This window comes from Myodes glareolus, chromosome 11, assembly GCF_982192425.1.
Source record: "Myodes glareolus chromosome 11, mMyoGla1.1, whole genome shotgun sequence".
Lineage (NCBI taxonomy): Eukaryota > Metazoa > Chordata > Mammalia > Rodentia > Cricetidae > Myodes > Myodes glareolus.
In genome coordinates, this window is record NC_142036.1 from 72530435 (window position 1) to 72552652 (window position 22218).

Below are 22218 nucleotides of genomic sequence, written 5' to 3' on the forward strand. Positions count from 1 at the left end.
CATGCTGGTACAGGCTTTGATGATCTGTCTAGCCTGTATGACCCTGACAGTATTTAGGATGACCATGGTGGTAATCCATACCAGGATGGGCAGAGGGAACTAGCTATGGGCAGTCTGAGAAAGGTCTAGCTGTCCCCAAAGAGTTATACAAAGAGAGAGCTGTGAACTGCTATAGAGCCAAGGAAAGGTTCCCACCGCAAAACCCTGGCGATAACCCTCTTTGCCTCTAGGAAGACAGAGTATTTATGTGAATTTAAGGCAACCTTGAAAACTAGTTTTATATTTTTGGTGAGATTGTAGTATTATTGTAACATTTCTCCTTTCCTTTTCCTCCCTCCAAACCTTTCCATATATCCTTTGTATGCCCTTCAAGTTCATGGCCTCATTTTTTCATGAATTGTTATTGAATGCATAAACATATATGCATATACATATACATTACTAAATAATAGCTGCTTAGGCCTTATCCCGTTACTTGGATGTTTGTTTTCAGGGCTGACCATCTGCTATTGGATAGCCAACTGGCGTGTTCTTCCTAGGGAAGACCATTTCTCCCCTCCCTGCATTCCTCAGTTGCGCATAGCTCTGTAGGGTTGAGGCCTCATGGGCAGGCTACTCCTGGTCCGCACTGGCATGGCCATTGGTGTCATCCTTGTTCTGCTCTTATTTGGGCAGTCGCTTTGGTGATCCTTTCTGGGTGTTGCTTCTAATAGTCCTAGGAGACACAATCTCAAAGCAAACTCTCTGAAGCTGCTGACTTAAATCTTTGCACTCTGTCTTATGAGTCTTAAGTCCAGGATTGTCTTGTACTTGTCCACTGGGATTGGGTTCCACAACTCTGTATTTTGACTGGTTATGGTTTTCTGTGCTGGTCTCTGTCTGTTGCAAAGAGAAGTTTCCTGGAGGAGGGGTGAAAACTACACTTATCTGTTGGTATAAGGAGAAATGTTTAGATTGATGTTAGGGATTTTGCTTGTTTAGTAAATTATTACCAGTAAATTATTACCGCCTCCTCCAAATCCACTTCACTAGTACTGAATATTTAGCAGGTTTTTCCAGTAACAGGCATGGTTTCCCTTTTGTTGAGCAGGTCTTAAGTGCAATGAGAGAGCTGCTGGGTACCTCCAAGGTGTGTGCGCCACTTCTGCGCCCTTAAGGGTTGTGTCGCGCTGATCACGGATGTGGTTCATAGGCATCATAGCTGGGTGGGATAGTTGATTTCCTCCCTCCTTTCGAAGCTTGCACAGTGCCTTCTGGTATAATCAAAACTAGTCCTCAGGGAGGAGGCACTCCAGCTAGTTCCAGCTCAGAGGTCTCTACACTGTGACTGATGTGCATAGTGTCTTCAGCAATAGAGACTTACCTTCTACCTCTAGGGGACAAGCAAAGGTAACAGCAATAGGCTGTATATAGTGAAATCACCTGCTGTTAATTGATGTTAATCTGTCTTTAAATCCAGCAGTAGATTTTTTAAAATGAAATTGGACACCCCAGAATTCAGTGCAATTATGTTTTGGATAAAAATGTCTTCTTGGTTAACCGTACTCTTGATTTGAATGAAGTGTTCCTTTTTTCTCCAGGTAAGTTTTAGTTTGAAGGCTATTTTGTCCTGATAGGATAGCAACACCTTCTTGCTTCCTGGTCTCATTTGATTGAGGTCCTTTTGTCCATCCTTTTACTCTAAGGCAGTGCCTATCATGTGTCTCTTGTAGTCAGCAGATAGATGGATTTTTATTTTTCTGGATCCATTCAGTCACTCTGTCTTTTGGTTAGAAAGTGGAGGCCATTGATATTTAAAGTTATAATAGAAATGTGTGTGTTAATTGTGGCTATAATGTTATTGATTTTTTGGTGTTGTTCTCAATGGTATTTTTATGGCTTCACCATTTCTCTGCTACGCTCTCATTCCTCTCCTCAGCCTAAAATGCTTCCTGTATCTTCTTTAGTTTGGTTTGTTGGATATTATTCTTTATTCTTTTTATGTTGTGGAAAGTTTTTCTCTTTCAGTAATGGCAGATAGTTTTGCTGGGTATACTTTTAGGTTGGCTGTCAATGTATTTTAGGACTTAAAATTCACTGACCCAGGCTCTTCTGGCTTTCAAAGTTTCCATTAAGCAATCAGTTGTCTTTATAGTGAATTTTCATTTATATTTGACTTGTGTTTTTTCTCTTATCACTTGAATACATGTTCTTTGTTATGTATTCTTAGTGTTTTAACTATGACATGTCATGAGGATTTTTCTTTTCTGATCTTGTCTATCTCGTGTTCTGTGTGTGTCTTTTATTTGTATGGGTATGTCTTTCCTTAGTTTAGGGAAATTTTCTTTTATTTTCTTTTCCATCTATGCCTTATAGATTCAAAGATTTGTTTTTTCCCCCACATTTCTTGTGTTGTTGTTGTTTTACTATTATTATTTTTCGAGACAGGGTTTCTCCGTAGTTTTTGGTGCCTGTCCTGGAACTAGCTCTTGTAGACCAGGTTGGCCTCGAACTCACAGGAATCCGCCTGCCTCTGTCTCCCGAGTGCTGGGATTAAAGGCGTGTGCCACCACCGCCCGGCGTGTTGTTGTTTTATGTGTGTGTGTTCTTAGATATTTCTTATTTGTTCTAGATCATCTAATTTATCTTTGAATACTGCTTCGTTCTACTTATAAGGCTTTGACATGTCTAGTTGAGCTTCTGGATCTTTCAATTTCATCTTCATTTCAGCTCAGCTCTTCTTCAATGTTTTTATCTGCTGTCAGAATCCTACTCTCAAGTGCTAGGTTGTCTTTGTCATTTCTATCAGTCTTATTTTTGTTTTTCATTGATTTTGTATTTTAAGAATAGCCTCTTTCCTTGAATATCACTCAGACGTTTAATCTCAATTTCATTGAACTGTTTTCTCTGTCTTTTACTTGAACTCCATAATTTTTTGATGATGTTTATGATTGTTCTTTTACATTCTGTGTTCTGGAATTAATCTCAGTAATTCTCATTGGCATTCATTTCTATAGGACTGGTAGGTTTTAGAGAGATAATACAGGCATGATCTTTCATATAGCAGGATTTTTTTGTGATGAGATTTGGGAACACCAACTTCTTTTATTAGTTCTGAGTCTGTTATGGACAGAGCAGTTTAGGAAGAAGAGATGTTGGTGGGTATGATCTAGATGTTAGAAATGGCTTGGGTGGAATGAAGTTAAGTGGACAGAGGCTACTGGACTGGTGTACAGGATTTGCCTCTGTTCTAAGCCTGGTCTGACTGGGTCCTTTGGTTTGGGGGTTAGGCAGTGAGGATTCTGGCCCAAACATAGAGCTCCTTTGTGGTGTAGGCAGGGTAGGTCAGACTAGGCAGGTTCACTGGTTGTGAAACCCAGGCTAGATCTGGCAGGTTGAGGATAAGGTGTAGCTAGTGAGGTCAGGAGAACACATTTGGTTAGACCCTGGAGGAGGATGTGAGAAGTCTGGGTACCAAGTGGGGTGGTTGGAAGTGTGCTGAAGGAACCTGTGGGGCAGTTGCAAGTTTGAAAATTATTATATTTATTGGTAAAGTTACTTCTTTCCAACTTCTTTTGAAATGGTTATCTCCTCTATCTTTTGTATAGTTTTTACCTGATAAGGATTTTCTGAGCAAATGTTAGTCATGCTAACTTCTCCATTACTGAGGAAATGGGAATATGGCTTAGCTCTTCTATAGCTGAACTCCTTGGTTGGGAGGTCTCCATTTTCTCCGGAAGCCCTGCTTTAGTTGCTTTAGGTAGGACACAGCTTTGCTTTGGTGTAGGCAGGGTGAGACAAAGCTGATGCCATGTTCTCTGCAACTTCCTACACTTTTAGTCAACTCCTTTCCCTCTCCACTCCTCCATGCAGTCACAGGCATGCTGGATCACAGCTTCTGCAGTACCTTCTCTCGCAGGTGTTGATCAAGTCCCTAAACTGACTAAGCTTGCCGGTCCTTGATTGAGCCTGTTTTCTGGGGAATTAACCCTGTGAAAATTGCTCTATGTCTATCATTGATTTATTTTAAAATTTCAATAAATTAAAAAAAATATTGAAAGTCCTAGGACATATTTTAGTAAATATTCTTGTAAAGTATTGTATATTTTAGTAAATATTCTTAAACTGTTTCTGTGGGCTGGAAAGATGGCTCAGTCAGAGTGCACTGTTTTTGTAGAGGACTCAAGTTCAGTTCCCAGCACCATTGTTTGTGCAAAGTCAAACACCTTCTTCCCCAACACACAAAGTCCTCTGTGGATACGCAGCACTTCTGCTGAACCTGAGTCATGCAGCTCTTCTCTCTGCTATGAGTGTTACGGCCATCCCTGTTATCTTGACTCCTAGAACGGTCTCAATAAGAGAGACTAATGATTTCTAGCTATGTCATCTGACACGGAAGTGGAGGCACTCTTTTAACTCTCCCAACTTTCTGGAGGGTCTACAAGATTTGTTAAATTTCCAGTATCTTAAAGGTATTCTGTTCAGTTTTAAAGAGATCATGCTGGGAGGATAAATCTGGTGGTTACCGCTCAATCCTGGCACAGGGAATCGGCTTCCCCATACTTCCTCGGCATCTGAGGTCGTAGCACTGATGCCTCTTTTTATCCTGAGATCGGGTTTTGTGTCTTTTCATATTATTCTCATCATTTTTCTGCATCAGTGAGCTCAGGTTGCCTTAACAAGGTAACAAACGTGCTTATTTCAACAGATACGTTCTTACAGTCCAAGACCAAAGTGTCACTGGGGCTGGCCTCCGGGAAAGCCTCGCTATGGATGAGATGGCGAGTGTTTCCTCTCATACAGTGATAGACGATCAGTATATCTATACAGATTCCTGCTCTTATGAGTTCACTTATACGTATACCCCGCTGAGGGCCCTGTTTTAGTCTCACGGTGGATCAGGGCTCACTTGCGAGTCTTGAGGGGACAGATTTCAGTGCACAGTACTATCACTGATTCTGTTTTAGTACTTCCTCTTTTTTCCAGTCAAACATTTTTCCATTAAAAATTCTGTGGTGTGCGCACATGGAGGGGAAGTCAGTTCTCTCCTTCCACTACGTGGCTCCTGGGATCTAATTGAGACCATCAGATTTAGCAGCAGGTACCCCATTCGCTAAGCCATCTCTCTGGTCCTTTCTTAGTCATATTATAATTTGGATTTGTCTATTTCATGATGGACAAGTATCAGTTTCTTGCTCTTTTGAACTGTGCTTCTGCACTATAAAGATGACCAAAGAACAGTTCATTTTAGCGTGTGGTGTTTTCCAGCCTTCTTTCCAGAGTCTTCTCATACTGAGTTGGAAGTTATGCCTCTACTGCCCAACAGTCTTCTGAACCATTAGTAAGTACTGGGTCCTAACATAAATGGTGATGTGCAAAGACTTCAAATGATTCCATTTATCCCGATGGCTTCACAGCAAGACCAGCATTTAAAATGTCCTGCAGGTGCACTGAAGAATTATATTCAGTAATTGAGAGCAGAAAGTTTATTAATATATACTTGCAAATTTTGTGCCAGATCTGCAGACATTTCTGCTGTGCCTTTAACTCCTGAAATGGATGTTTCATTACATCAGACACAGGTCCTACTCCAGACTGTAACTATCGGTCCTACGAACCATGGGGTCTGATTTAAGGTGACTTGAGTAGGAGCAGCCACTGCTCTCCCTGGAGCTGCACATGTTCACTGGCTCCTCAGAGCTCTCAGGAACGGAGGTTTTGTCCACTGAAAATCACATGTTGCTCTATCTGCACTATAAATAGCAGTCTTTACTGATACAGTAAATAGGCATGCCAGAGGAGGAAGACATAGTAAGGTGGTGGTTAAAATCTCCACCTAAAGATCCAGAAGCAACGTGGAAAGCACTGGAGAAGGTAGAGTTATGATGAAAATATACAGAGAGGAAAGGAACACTGGAGTGTGTGACATCAGCACACACAACTCCAATTGATTCCCCTAACCCCTAACCCACTGAAGCATCTTCCATAGGGCTCTCCTTGTTTCCAATGTACGATAAGCCAAGTTATTTCTGAAATGGTTTATTATATTAATCAGTATAGTCTATGAAGTATAGAATTTATTAAAAATGAATGATTCTGACAGGTTGCACTGTTAGGGGTATGATGGAAAAGGACACATCTGGCTCCTTTTACATCTGTCCAAACCGACTGCTCCACCACGGTTCTTCTGTGTTATTTTTGTCCAAGCTGTGACAGCTAAAATGAAAGAAAAAATTTATACATATAATTTTCCATTTTTGAATCACAAAAACTTAGGTTTCCTACTTATTACATAGTTCTAGAACATTAATTTTTTTTTTGAGATAAGGTTTTTCTTTAGCTTTGGAACTACTTCTTGTAGACCAGGCTGGCCTTGAACTCACAGAGATCCGTCTGGCTCTGACTCCCAAGTGCTGGGATTAAAGGTGTGCACCACTACCACCTGGTTTAGAACATTAATTTCAACAAACAACATAATTTAACATATGCTTTTCAAAAGTAACACTGTCATGGCACAGAAATGTAAACATTATAAGCAAACCCTAGGCACAAGTAATAGATATTAAACTCAGTATGAAACTATAAAGAGAAAAGTGCTAACAGTATGTCAAATACTTCTATATTCCTAAAGAATCACTAAGGGCAGACGACAAACCCACTTCAGTTTGTGAAGGCTAGATTAACTCTTATCAGACCAACTCTTCAGAGGCAACAGTGTGAAGGGCTTAGTGAGACCACAGAAGTCAACTCTCCAAAGGCAGGGGACAACTTCAGACAAGAAGATTCTAGAGATGACTTATGCTGAGGAGGGAAACATTTGGTGACTCCTTGGCTTTGTGGCTCTTGGTCTAAAAGGAGGCCGTAACTGCTGCTACACAAGGCAGGCAGACCCCTGACAGAAATCCTGCAGTTGATTATCTCGCCTGAAGAATCAGAGCAGTGTTTAGGGCAACAAGTGAGGGAGAAATCTGAGAAAGTAGTGTATGGCAGATGCTGTGCACACTTATACTGAAACCACTCCTGGATGGGAGAGACGTAGATCTGAGCTACTACTGAAGAAACAGTTTATGGGGGGAGGGGGGCAGAATCTCACTGAGCCCTGAAATCATAAGCATACAAGTAACATCATATGGACCGAACCATTTGTGTTTAGAAGAGAATGAACATATATGTATGTATGTAGCAACAATGAAAGAGGTCAGAGGTCATGGATCTAAGAAAGAGCCAAGGGGGTGGGGTTGAGATGCATGTAAAGTTTGAGTATTACCAAATAACTGCTTAATGAATCCCTAAGTAAGCACTCTCTAGAGAAACGGCATTCATTCATCAAACCACAAATCTATGATGCTCAGGAAGCAAAGTAATAAAAAAAACCAGGTAAGTTCAACATGTTCTAATGAGTCACAACTTACAATGTTAATAAAAGCATCAATAATTACCATTGGTGAAGTAAAAGAAAATAGGCTCACAAAAATTATATATATGCATGCAGAGAAAAACTAAAGGAGAAGAAGAAAGAACCCAAACAAAAATTCTGGATTGCTAACTATCTTATTTAAAGAGAACAGAGGAACAATTTATTAAAATGGGGAGAGAGAAAACAAATGGTTTACTCTGAGAAACAGAATCCTTAGCAATTTATGGGTCAATATATAAAGCATGTACTCAATGACGAGACACATCATGAAATGCAACATTAGGTGATTTCATCATCATGGAAACCCCAGAGTATACTCAGAGAAACATACATGGGATAAGCCTGCCACACAGCTACGTTATAATGATAACGCTACTGTTCCTAGACTGTGAATAAAATTAGTAAGTTATTATATTATGGTATGCAGTTGTAACAATGCCTAACTAAGTACAGTAAAAACACAGTATTAAAGATAAAAAGTGTGCAGACATGAGGGCCCGAGCTCAGACTCTCAGCATGCTGGAAAAGCTGAGTTGGTGGCACGCACCAGCAATCTCAGCACTAGCTGCGTCTAGTGCATCAGTGACTGCTGGGTTAAGTCAGAGAACTCGTCTCAAAAGCACAAGGTAGAGAGTTAATGAGGAAGACACTGATGCTGGCTTCTGGCCTCACAGGGACACCAACACCCAAGTAACCTTTCCATTAAATTACAGCTGTATGTCTGCATCCACACAAACAAGATTAAATGTGGTAGAGTTTATTGGGCATTCACCATGAATGGAGATCGGAGGACTCCAGGGCCCAGCATGTGAAGGCTCAGGAGAGAGCTGCAGACGTCTGAAACGCTCACTGCTTGAGCACACTTGAGCACTGGCTCCATTATCAGCTATCACACGAACTGTGTGCTGCGCTTCCCTGGGACTAGCGCACAGTAGCTCTGCTTACACCAGCATCACTAGGCAACAAGAATTTTCTAGCACTGTTGTAACGCTGGGACCAGGGTCATAAACAAGTACCAGAAACAGAGGGGAGAGGAAAAGTGAGTTCAAGGCTAGCCTGGGCTACATAAGACCCTGTCTCAAAAACAATAAAACCCAATACAGCAATTGATAGAGCTAAGAGGAGAAAGAGAATTCAATAATTCTAATTAGTGCTTTTTTTTTTTTTGAGACAAGATCATACTACACAGCTCTGCGGGGCTGGTGCACAGGAATGAGCCACCACATTAGGCTCCTAGTTAGCAATCTGAACACCTCTCATCACGCGATAGAGGACACCCCCACTCAAGGGGAAATAAACGAACACAGAATCTGAGCACATGCTGTTGATCAGCAAGAGTTCTGAGACCCAACTATGATATGCCTGGCTGCAGACATATGGACGGAATTTTAGAAATGCTGAATTCAACCTGGTCTACTTGGATATTTCAATTTTAAATATTACATTTTCAAAAGAGTTGAGATTATTAACCCTTTAACAATGTTACTTACCAGAGTTGTCTTTATGTCCATGGTGAAACTTACAGCTAGAGGAGGTTTTGTTTAAGCTGATTTAAATTCAGTTGAATAAGTGACAGTTTTCAAAGGAGAGAGAGCCAACTACAGAGGCACACATTACCTGCTTTATGAACTGGGTAGCATTGAAAAGCTCACTGCAGCCATATAAAATATGCTTGCCTTGCTTTGCCTGTAAAAAGAAGACACAGAACTCAGATATAACTATGAAAAAGAGTTAGTGTAAGCATTCTCAGGAAAAAAAAAGCCTGCTGGGCATTCTGGGGAGGGGGCTACTCTGAAAAGTTGTTTGTCAGCTGGTGGTGGTGGTGGTGGTGGTGGTGGTGGTGGTGGTGGTGGTGGTGGTGGTATATTTAAAGTGTGTGTGTCCGTGTCCTAAACTGCCTAAACAGGAATGAGGTGGAAGTGGGCACAAGGATGCTTTTTCCTTCCTTCATAGTAGTAAATTATGGCATGCTGGTATTGTTATCTTTCATAGGACCAACTACTCGCTATATAGTCGTAGATGAATACTGTTTCAGATCTGCGCTACTGAAGAAAATATTAAGAGAATTTTTATGTTGAAAGTAGGATGATGTGGGCTTGTATCTTCAGTCCTGCTGTGTAATACTGCATTTGTTAATGCATCCATTCCACCTGAATTTTATTTCTGAAGTAGATAGAATATTAGGATGCAAATACAAAATTTCTCTACTAGAGAATTCAAGCAACTACTTCATTTATTTACCTTTTCTTCTTTTGAGACAGGATCTTGTTATTTAGCTCAAGCTGGCCTTGACCTCTCTATCTCCTGCCTTAGCCTGCTGGGAGCCGGGTGACCACACCTGGTGAGGGTCAGTCAGTTCTTTATGCCCATACTCTTTAAGTACATTATCATCAAGCTGAGTTAAGATTCCTCTTTACAGTACACAAAATTTATATCAAATTAATTTGGTAATCCACCAAGAAACAAGATGGAAGAAAAATGTAGAGCTCAATAAAATCAAGGAAACAATATAGTGGTTTTGTAATACAAGAAAAAGTAATTTTTCTGTGACACATAAACTGAGTAGACGTTGGCTCAAAACATGACTTAAAAGCAGGATATGGAAGGCAGGGCTGTAACCAGAGCACTTGAGAGGCTGGGCCAGGAAGACTGCCTCAAGTCCTAGTTCAGCTTGGACCCCATTTTAAAAAAAAATTAACAAAAACTAACCAACCAATCAACAAACCAAAAGTCCAGTCGCTGGGCCTAGAGAAATGGACCAGTGGTTAAGAGCACTTGCTGCTTCTGCAGAGGACCTGGGTTTGGTTCCGAGTACCATTTGGCGGCCCACAGCTTTCTGTAACTTCAGTTCCAGGGGCTCTGCTGCTTTGTTCTGGCCTCTGCAGGCACTGTACAAGTGTGGTACACAAACATACATGCAGGCAAAACACCCATACACATAAAAATAAACAAAAATTGTAACAAACCCAGTCCTAGTTGGCCCATCTCCAGGAACAAATCAAACAAGAGCAGTAGCTTAGTTACATTTAAAAGGGAGGAGGGCTGGTACGCAAAGTGCAAAAGGTCACATGACTGGGACAACTCTTGATGCCATACAGAACATTCCTGCAAGGGCAGACAGTATGCCAAAGTACCATCCCAGGAGTACAGGATACACTTCATTCAGCAAGAAATATTCTACACACGCTTGAGTAAGAAGAACCCTGGTCTTACTCATGTAGAAGCCATTTACTTCTTTCTGACTATGTAAACAAAATTAGGCTCCATGAGTATTGAACAGCAGAAACCAAAAGAATGTGACAGAAACCAGTCACAAACCACTAACGTTTCCAGTTCCTAGCACACAACGCTGGTACATCAGTGTAGGCTGCCCTCGTCTACTTTGGATCCGAGCAGAGAACTAGATCCCCTCTGTCCAGGTCAGCTGGGACGCCTACTCTGCTCTGTCCTTCTCCCCAGCTCGGCGCACCATGTTTGTACATCCTTTTATGTAACAGAAAGACAGTAAGTAGCAAAACACTAATCACTTGTATTAGCTAATAAATCAGGTGTAAATTGCTTACCAAATGTTCCAGTACAAACCTATTCTTTAGCCTGCACATATGTGTGCATGTAAAATAAAGCTCTTTTGTGTGCAAGACTGGGGACCCCAATACTGATTCTTAAAAACACATTTGTGTGCATGATTGAAGACAAGCAATCAAGTAAGAATTCCTGGGAGGTGTGTGGTCCTGATATACCACAGTTTCTATTAATGCCTTAGGTAAAGAATGACCAATCATACCTCAACAAAAACTGAATAATTATAAAATGTCATTTTATTATATAACAATAGCTAATTCTCCGGCTTATAGAATTTTTTTGGTATTCAAATTAGGCTTCCTACTTCATGTATTTTTAGTTTTCTGTCACTTGTGACTTGAAGGTAGGATTCCATTATTTCTAATTTGCTACCTGAAAGGCTTTTTAGAAGTATGTTGCTGATTGATGTTAATACGATTGAAGTGTAAAGCATGTGTTAGTCAGGTAAATGAATTCTATAAATTATTTCAAGGGAGACAACACTCGGAATAGGAGCTTGAGGTCTCTAAATAGTTAAAATATATCAAGGGAGCACCCAAAGACTTAATAACCACATGATATATTATTTTCTAATCCAGCATAATTTTAATAGAAAAATGAATGTAACAAGAAAACCAGCAAATCAGCAATTTTCTCTATACATGGCATTTTAATTTTTATTATTTTTATGAGATGAGATCATGCCAGGTGGCCTTGACTAGCCCCGAACTCTTGGGCTCAAGTGATCCTCTTGTCTTGGCCTCCCAAGTAGCTGGGACTCTAGGTTTGTGCCACTGTGTCTTGCTCACACACAGAACTTAAAAGACACCTCTTAGAAAGTAGTTATGCAGAGGTCAGGATAGGTGCTGGGACTCTAGGTTTGTGCCACTGTCTTGCTCACACACAGAACTTAAAAGACACCTCTTAGAAAGTAGTTATGCAGAGGTCAGGATAGGTGCTGGACAATGAAACTGACACCACCAAGTGACAGAATGAGATGACCCAACTGTACCTTTATGTAGTCAACAAGATTCTGATATTCAATATAGTTGCCTCCTCCTACCACAAAGACAATAGCCTAAAAATGCAAGTGGAAGGAAAAGGTGAAGAAACAGTTAAACACATTTTAATTTTCAAGTAGCAGGCCTTGAGTCTAGGAACTGTCCTGAAACTGAGACAAGGCTACAGAAGGCTGCACCCTTAAGTCCAGGGCTGTTTCCAAGTCTAACTGCATCATCCAGTCAAGCAACAGCGACTGAGGGCAGAAGCTTTTGCTGAAGGTTAGCTCTGAATCTTTATACTATTTGCTGTAGGCAGAACACTGGAAAACCCACGGTACAACTTCAACATGGCACTCAAAACGAGAAGTGTCTGTATTCAAATGAACATACAGTCACATCTTCACAGACGCTGGAATTCCACATGTAAAATTCTCACTGTGATACAAAAGACTCCTTTCTTGCTATTCTGTCATTCTTAGAAAACCAGAGCAACAGAGTTGCTGAGGACTTGACGGCAGTATCCTGGATGTGCAGAGTTGGATTTACCTAAATGCCCAAGCACTGGTCACTATGCTCATGACAAACTCATTCTGCCTCAGGACTACTGTTAATTAACTAAGAGCAGAGAAGGTTATATAAAACTTACCTCGTGGAATGGATTTTTGTTCCTAGGAACTGAGCTGCAATAAAGAGAAACTGCACTGAAAATTTCATCGTTGGCTTCTATTACAGGAAAGGCGGGTATAGGAAAACATGTTCATGTGCACGTGTGAGCAGCACTAAGAAGGGATCCAGGTCCACCTTCTTGGGAAGCAGGGGTTCTTCAGCTTTGTAGAGGAAGGCGCTAGAAGGTAGACATCTCAATGTCTAAAAGGGAATGGGATGACCTACTAGCAACTTTGACATGAATTCTAGAAGGCTGACCAACAGCATCTATGCCAAGGAAAGGAAGCTGGGACCAGGTGAAGCAATAAAGCAGGTCATGAGTTAAATTTTCACCACACTCAAACAATTATACAGCCTGGGGCATCTTCTTCAGGATGGAAGAGAAGATGGGAGGAGACATACTGCTCTAGCCTCTTATTTATCACAGGTCATACACTGTGAAAACACTTCACTGGCATCCACAAACTCTTTACTAAACACATCTTTCCAAGCCTTCACATGTCAGAGCTACACTTGAGCATTAAACAAACAAGCGTGGACAGCGTGATAAGGAGAGTTTAACTGTTAGCTGAGCGCACCTCTGCCATCTTTCCTCACGTCTACAGCCTGCTTAAATAGTCCATACATCACAGAAATGGCTAAATGGCCACCTGATCAAAATTCTCAATAGAATTTCCTGAGGTAGACAGGAGACTTAAATAGCTCAGTACCACGAGTTATTAATAATCATGGTTTTGGATAGGCTAGCTCAGGAAAAGGCCGCAAAAAGAAAGCTCTGAGCCTGTATGCTTTAGCAATGCTAATGTTCCTTCTGACTATCACATATATGACACAGGATTGAACAGTTCTCAGCTTCTAAGGCTCCTGCTTAGCCATCTGCCAGGAAGAGTTACTAGCCCAGACAGTTACACAGTCGCTTGTGAAGCGAGGACCGTGGGTTTTAGTGTATCCAATCTCACATTCTCGTCACCCCTAAAGGGAAACCCTGTCCCACTGTGCTCAGTCCCCATTCCCTGTTCTATAATACGCTGCAAATTTCTCTCTTGTCAGTGACAGCTATTATTGGAAGTTCTTACGAAACAGCACTTCTGCTAAGTTCAGAAAAGAGAACAATATTTGAAATTACCTAATAATCTAGCAGCTAGATCAGCGGTCCTGACAACCCACAAAGATGCGAATGCTTGTGAGGAGGAGAAATACAAAGTGCTGAAGGTTTCAACATCAGGTACAGGCAAGGAATTTGCTCCCAAAGTTTTACTGCTAGGGATATCCAGTTATTTCCTTCTCTGTCAGCTGTCTTTTAGGTTATTTTTCTTACTACTATGAATTAGCCCTTGAAAAGTAACATAAGCCAATTACCATATTGTGTCTTCCATAAAATGCAGACACTATACAGTGAGTTGTTTCATTGCCATAAGTGCTTTACAGAAACTGTTTCTCATGGACACTGATTTCACACAACAAACACCACCTTAAGTACGTTTCCAACACAGTTATTTTCTTTTCATTTAGCCCAGTAATCATATTTGTTTAAAAATACTTTCTCTAAATTCCCTATTTTGCTTATGATAACACCATTTCACAAATAGTAAACAGCTAACTTTATTTCTCTGTGTATATACTAAGGGAAAACAGCAAGACACTAATCATAATTGCCTGTGATAAAGTGCACTGTTTTTAACTGGTCTCCCACAGTCAGAATGTTAGTAGAAAGCAGGCTGTCTTTGCAACGTTATTCCATTCTCAGAGGGAACAGACAACAAGTACCACCCAAGAGTAAAGATCCTTACCTGTCATTGCTCCGCAGCATTTTGGGATCAAAGTATCTATAATCATCAGTTTCCTATTAAAAACAAAAATAAAATATATTGCCATGACTATGAGGTTTCTGTTTAGAAGGTCATGGTTCAGCACAGTATTTTATTGTAGCACACCTTCCCATTTCACAGACTGTAGCGACTGTCTCTGTGTTAAGAAGCTGTATGTAGCACACCTTCCCGTCTCACAGACTGTAGCGACTGTCTGTGTTAAGAAGCTGTATGTAGCACACCTTCCCGTCTCACAGACTGTAGCGACTGTCTCTGTGTTAAGAAGCTGTATGTAGCACACCTTCCCGTTTCACAGACTGTAGCGACTGTCTCTGTGTTAAGAAGCTGTATGTAGCACACCTTCCCGTTTCACAGACTGTAGCGACTGTCTCTGTGTTAAGAAGCTGTGTTTTCAGTGCTTTACAGGAAACCATGCACTAATCCTCAGGCTATGGCAGTTCCTATTTTAGCCCAGTTTTAGATGGGCAAGTTAGGATGATAGGAGACCACGTGACTTTTCTGTGGTCACATATTTAGTAATAAAGGTAGGAACTCTAGGATGTGAACCACCTGCACATGCAGTTTTAATGCCCAGGGTCTTTGTTTAGGACTTGGTCATTCTGTGTCCAGAACTTTACTGAGTATACAGATATATATAAGAGGCTCAGTCCTTTATGTGCAAATGTTGGAACCAGATCAATTTTAGAATTTAGAATTAAAAATTTAGATAATACTGAATACTGGATATCAAGTGTATATGCGGCCAACATTTCCCCACCTAACACATCAGGATTCCTACAGATAACGATATGAATGTTAGTTCATGTCCTCAGGTTAGTCCAGGTGAGGTCTGCCCAGACCAAGTCACCCACACACTTCTAGCTGTTCAAGTTTTCCCGACTCTAGAGGTTGTCAAATTTTATGCTAAATTGGAAGCTTCTTGATAGTAAAGGAATTGTGAAGTACAGTCCGTTACTTCATGATATAATTACTTCCTGATCTGTCTTTAAACTGAACAATTCAGCCCCGCCCTGGATACCTGGAGAAGGACAAATGCACACACGTTGCCACTACTCAGTTCTGACTCTAGATTAACACAGCACCCAAGTGTGGTCGGACTCCTCACATGTCACTCGGGGAAACCCCTCCTAGCTGGACTTCCTGACCTGGTGGTCAGTACTCAGATCAACACCGGAGAACACTTACTAAGCGTAAGTGACCAGCAAGTCACACTTGCCGCTAAGCTTGATGACCTGCACTTGATCCCCAGGACCCATGTGATGAAAGGAGAGAGCCACCACAAGTTGTCCTCTGACTACATGTGTGTGCACACACATGTAATCAGAATGGGAGGGCATCTTATATAGCCTAGACTAGCCTCCAACTGTGTAGCCATGGATGACCTCAAACTCCAAATTCCCCTGCTCCTACCTTCCAAGTACTGAATACAGGCACCTGTCGCTACGCTAGGTTCACAAGTACTAAGTACAGGCACCTGTCGCTATGCTAGGTTCACAAGTACTAAGTACAGGCACCTGCTGCTATGCTAGGTTCACAAGTACTAAGTACAGGCACCTGCTGCTACGCTAGGTTCACAAGTACTAAGTACAGTCACCTGCTACTATGCTAGGTTCACAAGTACTAAGTACAGGCACCTGCTGCTATGCTAGGTTCACAAGTACTAAGTACAGGCACCTGCTGCTATGCTAGGTTCACAAGTACTAAGTACAGGCACCTGTCGCTACGCTAGGTTCACATGGTCCTGGAGATCGACCCCAGAGCCTGCACATGCTAAGCAAGCAGTCCACCACCTGAGCTACATGCCAGTCCGTGCTCCAGGATTTGAAAGCAGCTAAGGTGAGATGCTACAGTCAGTCACTATCACCTGCCAGCTCACCTTACTGTCCTTTGCTAACTTCATGTACGAACAACAGAGGAACGGGAGTGCAGACAGCTACCTGACATAGCAGATGGATGAGGAAATGCTTTCAAAACAGAAAAAGTATCTCTTCTAATGAAAAGATCTGTCTGTGACTATAAACTCAACAGTAGTGACAGCGAAGCATCTGTGTAAGACTCATATTTAGCCATTCACGTGCTTATCGTAGAGCTCGTGGAAGGAACCGCTGCGACTAGGACCAGGGTGAGAGCGGGGCTGGATCTCAAGTCCAGTGCATGAAGCAGCCACCTATCTCCGGCCACCTTTCTTCTGTTGTTAGATGACCTGTAATGACCTCTACAGTTCTGTGAGTCTGTGAAGGGCACACGGTTCCTACTAACAGTATAATAGTAGAACTCTGGCCTCAGAAAACCCCAAAGTGCTATTTATCAGTGGTATAACCCCTAGCAAGTTAACTGACCTCATCTTTTATTTTCCTTGTCTGTAACACAAGTAAAATAAAAAGAGCACTTTTCTTAGTGGTTTAACTGAGGATTAAATGACTTCTGAGGTACAAATTCGGAGTGGTTCCTGCACACCCACACACAATACATGTACCTGCTATCATAGTTAGTGGTCTGCACAGAACATCAGGATGGGGAAGAGTAACAAATCACCTACAAGGCCTTCATCCTATATGCGCTTGTCACCTGAAGTTTTGCATTCATTTGTACTCTGACCTTTATTATGCTTGGGCCATCTTTCAGACGGACACTGAGCGTAATGAGGTATTTTCTAAGACAAATGGTCATAAACTCACGCCTCTTTTTGAGGGCCTCTTAGTCTAGGAGTCAAAGTTAGTTGCAATTGCACTGTATATCATTGCCATCTACACAAATTTGTTCTCTCTCTCTCTCTCTCTCTCTCTCTTTCTTGTTTTGTTTTTCGAGACATGATTTCTCTGTAGCTTTGGAGATTGTCCGGGAATTCACTCTACACCAGGCTGGCCTCAAACTCACAGAGATCTGCCTGCCTCTGACTCCCGAGTGCTGGGACTGAGGCTGTGTACCACCACTGCCCAGCCATCTTTACAGATTGTTAAACACAGAATCTTTTTAAATTTATTGTGTATAATTTTTCCATAATTTTCATAACAGCAGCTGCACATTTTTTGGTGTTTCAGTTTCCACATGAGTGAATTTAAAAATTGTTTTTGCTAGTTTCCATAACCATATTTTAACAATTACTAAAAGAGTCACACTGGTCTCAATATTCTGTTCTCAGTTTCTCAGGTCTGAAGTCCTCCCCTCACTGCCAAGCCTACAGCAGTCTGACTGAAGTCAGAGCTCCGACGGTGCCGCTCTGCGTGACTCCCAGAAACACCACCTCCCTGAGCGCCCAGCTCATAGAGAGTTTGGAGAACTATTTGTCGAGCAAATGCTATCTGTTGTTTATTCTGACTTTCTTGTTGGGCCCAGAGGAATTCAGAGCCATCTGAAATACTCAGAAGCTTTACTATGTATTTCTCGCCTAATTGAATTTTCTTAAACTGCACTGTTTCTCCTTACATCATGTAAACAGAGACTGACTGTTCATTTCCTAACTGCTCAGATCCGAATAATCACACAGAAACTATACTAGTTACAACACTCTTTGGCCTGTAACTCAGGCATACTTCTAGCTAGCTCTTACATCTTAAATTAACCCATTTCTATTAATCTATGTATCACCACGAAGCTGTGACCTACTGGTAAGACTCTGGCATCTGTCTGACCCCGCCTTCTTTCTCCCTGTATTCAGTTTAGTTTTCCTGCCTACCTCTATTCTGCCCTGCCATAGGCCAAAGCAGCTTCTTTATTAGCCAATGGTACAGAGAGGCATCCCACATCAACATTACACCACCTGATGGTCACTGGTTCTTTTTCACTTATAGAAATGTGTTCTTTAGGATGCATTAACATTAAAACATGTACGATTCAGTATATATTTAATTCAGAGGAGACCTTGTCAGAATGGTTGTAGTAGCCAAGAAAACCCAATTCTGTGCATCTGACAATGGCTGAAAGATGCCATTGGGAATATGGACTCTTTCTCGCACATGCTCAGTAGTAATTAGAAGCACAAATGAGTCAATCTGGATTTATCACCTTTCAGTCAGTTTGATACACCCAAGAATTTACATAATTAATTGTTACTTACAGGGTTTGACTTCATCTCCATGAGATTGTCTAAAATTCGCGTAACAGGTAGATTCTGTGGAAGACATGAGTGTTTTGTTAGATGCTGGAATAACAACTTGATCACTCTAGTTTTTTGGAATAATTTGCTTTATGTATACTGGTGTTTTACCCACATGACTATTTGTCTGAGGGTGTTAGATCCCATGAAACAAGAGTTATGGACAACTGTGAGATGCCATGGGGGTGCTGGGAATTGAACCCCGGGTCCTCTTAACCGCTGAGCCATCTCTCCAACCCCAATCACTCTATAGTTAAACATGCTTAGCTTTCCATTAAACACATCCTAAGTTTATGTACATAATTAAGATGTCACAGATGTAAATAACCTAACCATCCAAAGTTCTCATTGAAAAATACAATTCTGTATAAGAGCCCTTTAGTCTCCTGACCACCATCCGAGATGTGGCCAATACTCAAACACATACATAGTAATAAGTAAGATACACAGGCTCCAGGGCAGGAAAACGTAAGCATTTTCTAAAGCTGAAGGCTGTCCGTCCCCTTCTCCCCTCACACCTAGCTCTCACTCATCTTTCTGAATACGAATGCACAGCTAGAGTTGTGCAGTACGGAGAAATATGGAACATGTATGTAACAAGTCAGGAGTTTCCTTTTAAGTCTGAAAATACTAGAAATTTGGGCATTTAAGCTGAATTTTATGATGAATGTTCTTGTACCATAGGAGATTTTCAGGGAGGGTACAATTAAATCTCACTCTGTATTTGACAGCCATGTTACAAATGATGCATTTGCCAACAAGTACGTTATAAATTAAGAAAAATGTCTTCCTAGCAAAAGTGTTTAAGAGCTCACAAATAATTCTTACGCTTTCCTATGATCTCTATTGGTGACAATAATCAACTACTACTGCTTCATCATTCTGTCAGTATCTACAGATGGCCATGGATTAACGGAAGCCTTCAGCTGTAGAGAACGAGGAAGGAAACACATCTTCATAGACAGAAGGCACGGGGCTTATGAAAACACCAACTGACCCCTGAGCCGTTCTCTGTGTAGATGAAAGCTCGAGTTCACAATTTACAAAGCAGGCAGGTGTCCTGGCTCACGCCTGCAATCCCACACACTGTAGGCTAAGAAAGGAGGACTGACATGGTAGTGCCCAGCCTGGGCTACCAGGGCGATCCCTGTCTCAGTAACCAAAGGGAAAATTTATTACACACCGAGTCTCTTCACACAGAACTCTGCTCTGGTTTCCTCTCTGTTGCAGGGATAAACACTCTGGCCAAAGGCAACCCGGAAAAGAGGGTTTATGTGGCCTACACTTCCAGGTCATAATTCAAGAGGAGAGCAGAACCCACAGAGAAGGCTGCTTGCTGATACATTCATCCCTGGCTATCACACAGCCCAAGACCACCTGCCCTGAGACGGATGGTACAGAAACCCACAGTGAGCCTGGCCTTTCCACATGATCAGGATAGCTTCTCACAGACTCCCTAAGACTCCAGGCTGTATTAAACGACAGCTGAAGCTAAGCTGGGACAAACTTTTACTGAAGGAAAAACTGGATTGGCTGGGTGGTGCACACCTGTAATTCCAGCACTCAGGAGACAGAGGCAGGAAGAACTCTGAGTTCTAGGAAAACTGGATAGCTGGATTGTAGCCACTTGGACCACAGCAAGTAGAACTGTGCACAGAACAGCTGTCATAGTTTGTAAACTTCACGGAATAAAGCACAGATAAAATTAATTAAATGAAAAATGTTCTAAGCATATTCCTCTTTATTCTCAGACATTGCTGTGTAGAAATAAAATGAAAATCACTTTATTTTTTCTTTTGTTTTTGAGGCAGGGTTTCACTATGTGGCCCTGGCTGTTCTGGAACTTGCTACATATGGAAATTTCCTGGGTGGCCTAGGAAATACAGAGATCCACTTGCTTCTGCCTCCCAGTGCTAGGATTAAAGGCCTGGGCTAGCATGTCTGGCAGAAAACACTACTGTGTTAATTGGCAACTGATTTTTTTTTTTAAATTACCAGAAGGTTAAGACATAGACTTGAAAGGCAGAGTTCCATTCATAACAAATTATAACTTTGGGATTATTTCTAAAATCTGGTTCTAAATGAAGTAGAAATAATTCGTGAAGCAGAAATTTATATATATACATATATACATACATACATACATACATACACACACACACACACACACACACATACATACATATATACATACACACACATACATACATACAGTGGGAAATCTATTCCCTAAGACTGGTTTTATGATTTTAGCTACTGGAAAGGTTTAGATTAAAAACCCATGTTAACCTCTCTAATGATGTAATTCCTTTAAAAAAAAAAGAAAAATATCCATAAAAATCAAACCCCAGATATTAGTATTGCATAGCCACAGGAGGGAAGGTTTCCAAATCTCCTAGAGTTAGTTCACTGATACGGTTGATTGCTCCATGGTAGCCATTTCTAACTTTGTATTTTTGGGTGTGGGAAGATGCTCTGGTGACCATGATGGGAGCAGGATTGGAGACAGGGTCGCTGCTGTTCCAATTAGGGTGCTGGAAAGTGACAAGTAAGAAAGATGGAACATATGCAGATGCTACAAATTCACAGAGGCTAGGGGATAAATATCAATGTTCTAGAAGCAAATTTACAGACTAATTCCAATGCTCTCATATCATGAATGAGGAAGCCATAAAATGTTGACGTGACTTTCCTTCTCAATCACTGTGTATTCATAGCAATAAAAATGAACAAACTAGGATTATAACATCTATCCCCATCCACATACACTCAATTTCACCAGAGAGCTGCAAACTTGTGCAAGTCTGCTTACATCCATTCCCTATGACCCGAAAGTGTGGAGACAAGCCCTTAATATAAAGCCACTGCTAGACAGACTACCCATATTTCACTCTATGTCCCAAATGCAACTGGGTTTAAAAGGAAGCCTATCAACATCTTATCTCCACTCCTGCTCACTTTAATGAAGCATGTTTGACTGCTGCGGGAGTACCTTCCGCTCCTTCAGCCAATAGGCGCTGAAGTACGAGCCCACGGTGCTGCGGGAGTGCCTTCCGCTCCTTCAGCCAATAGCCGCTGAAATACCAGCCCACTAGGGGGTGGCATATTTCTCTTTAAAAAAGAGCGGCAAGCCTCGGCTCTGCCTCTTGGTTCCGGTGCTTGGTTCCGGCTCCTGCTCCAGCGACTAGGCTACTTTCCTGACGGTTTGTGTGTATGTAAGTTTTACCCCTCAAAATAAATACCCCCTTTAAAACCTAACTGGTGTGGGATTGATTTGCCATTATTTGGCGCCCAGCGTTTGGTTTAAGAACCACCCCACATCCCCCACTCCCCGGCTCAGCTGCCAGCTTGGCACGAGCCCTCCCTCAGCCATAACCTCCACGCCTCCCGGGATACACAGGTTCGGACAGTCTCTGCCGGCCTACTTTGATTTGTTCTGCACGGATTTTTAACTTTTCCCTTGCAACGTGAGTCACAGAGCTCACAGCGCAAGCTCTCTTTGATGTTCCAGCAAACTGTTTGAAACCCCTGCCATCTGCCATAACTGATTGGGAGTGCTGCAAGCAGCTTGACCCTTAATCCCAGCACAGGGACACGGGGCCCAAAGCACTAGGCCTCTTTAGCAACAGCGCAGTGGCTATGTCACGACCCTCTTCATCGGGTTGAACA

General features: G+C 41.7%; 1 protein-coding gene across 1 annotated transcript in view; it reads right to left on the minus strand.

The window, feature by feature from the left end:
• Positions 1–6002: 6002 nt before the first annotated feature.
• Scfd1 (sec1 family domain containing 1) overlaps positions 6003–22218 on the minus strand; it is a 78043-nt gene continuing 61827 nt past the window's right edge. Inside the window, exons 20-25 of the mRNA XM_048415428.3 lie at positions 18511–18564; positions 14415–14467; positions 12605–12638; positions 11970–12035; positions 9014–9082; positions 6003–6195 (exon numbers count right to left, since the gene is read on the minus strand). Coding sequence (XP_048271385.1) covers positions 6172–6195; positions 9014–9082; positions 11970–12035; positions 12605–12638; positions 14415–14467; positions 18511–18564 — 300 coding nt within the window. The 3' untranslated portion in view covers positions 6003–6171. The remainder of the gene's footprint in view (positions 6196–9013; positions 9083–11969; positions 12036–12604; positions 12639–14414; positions 14468–18510; positions 18565–22218) is intronic.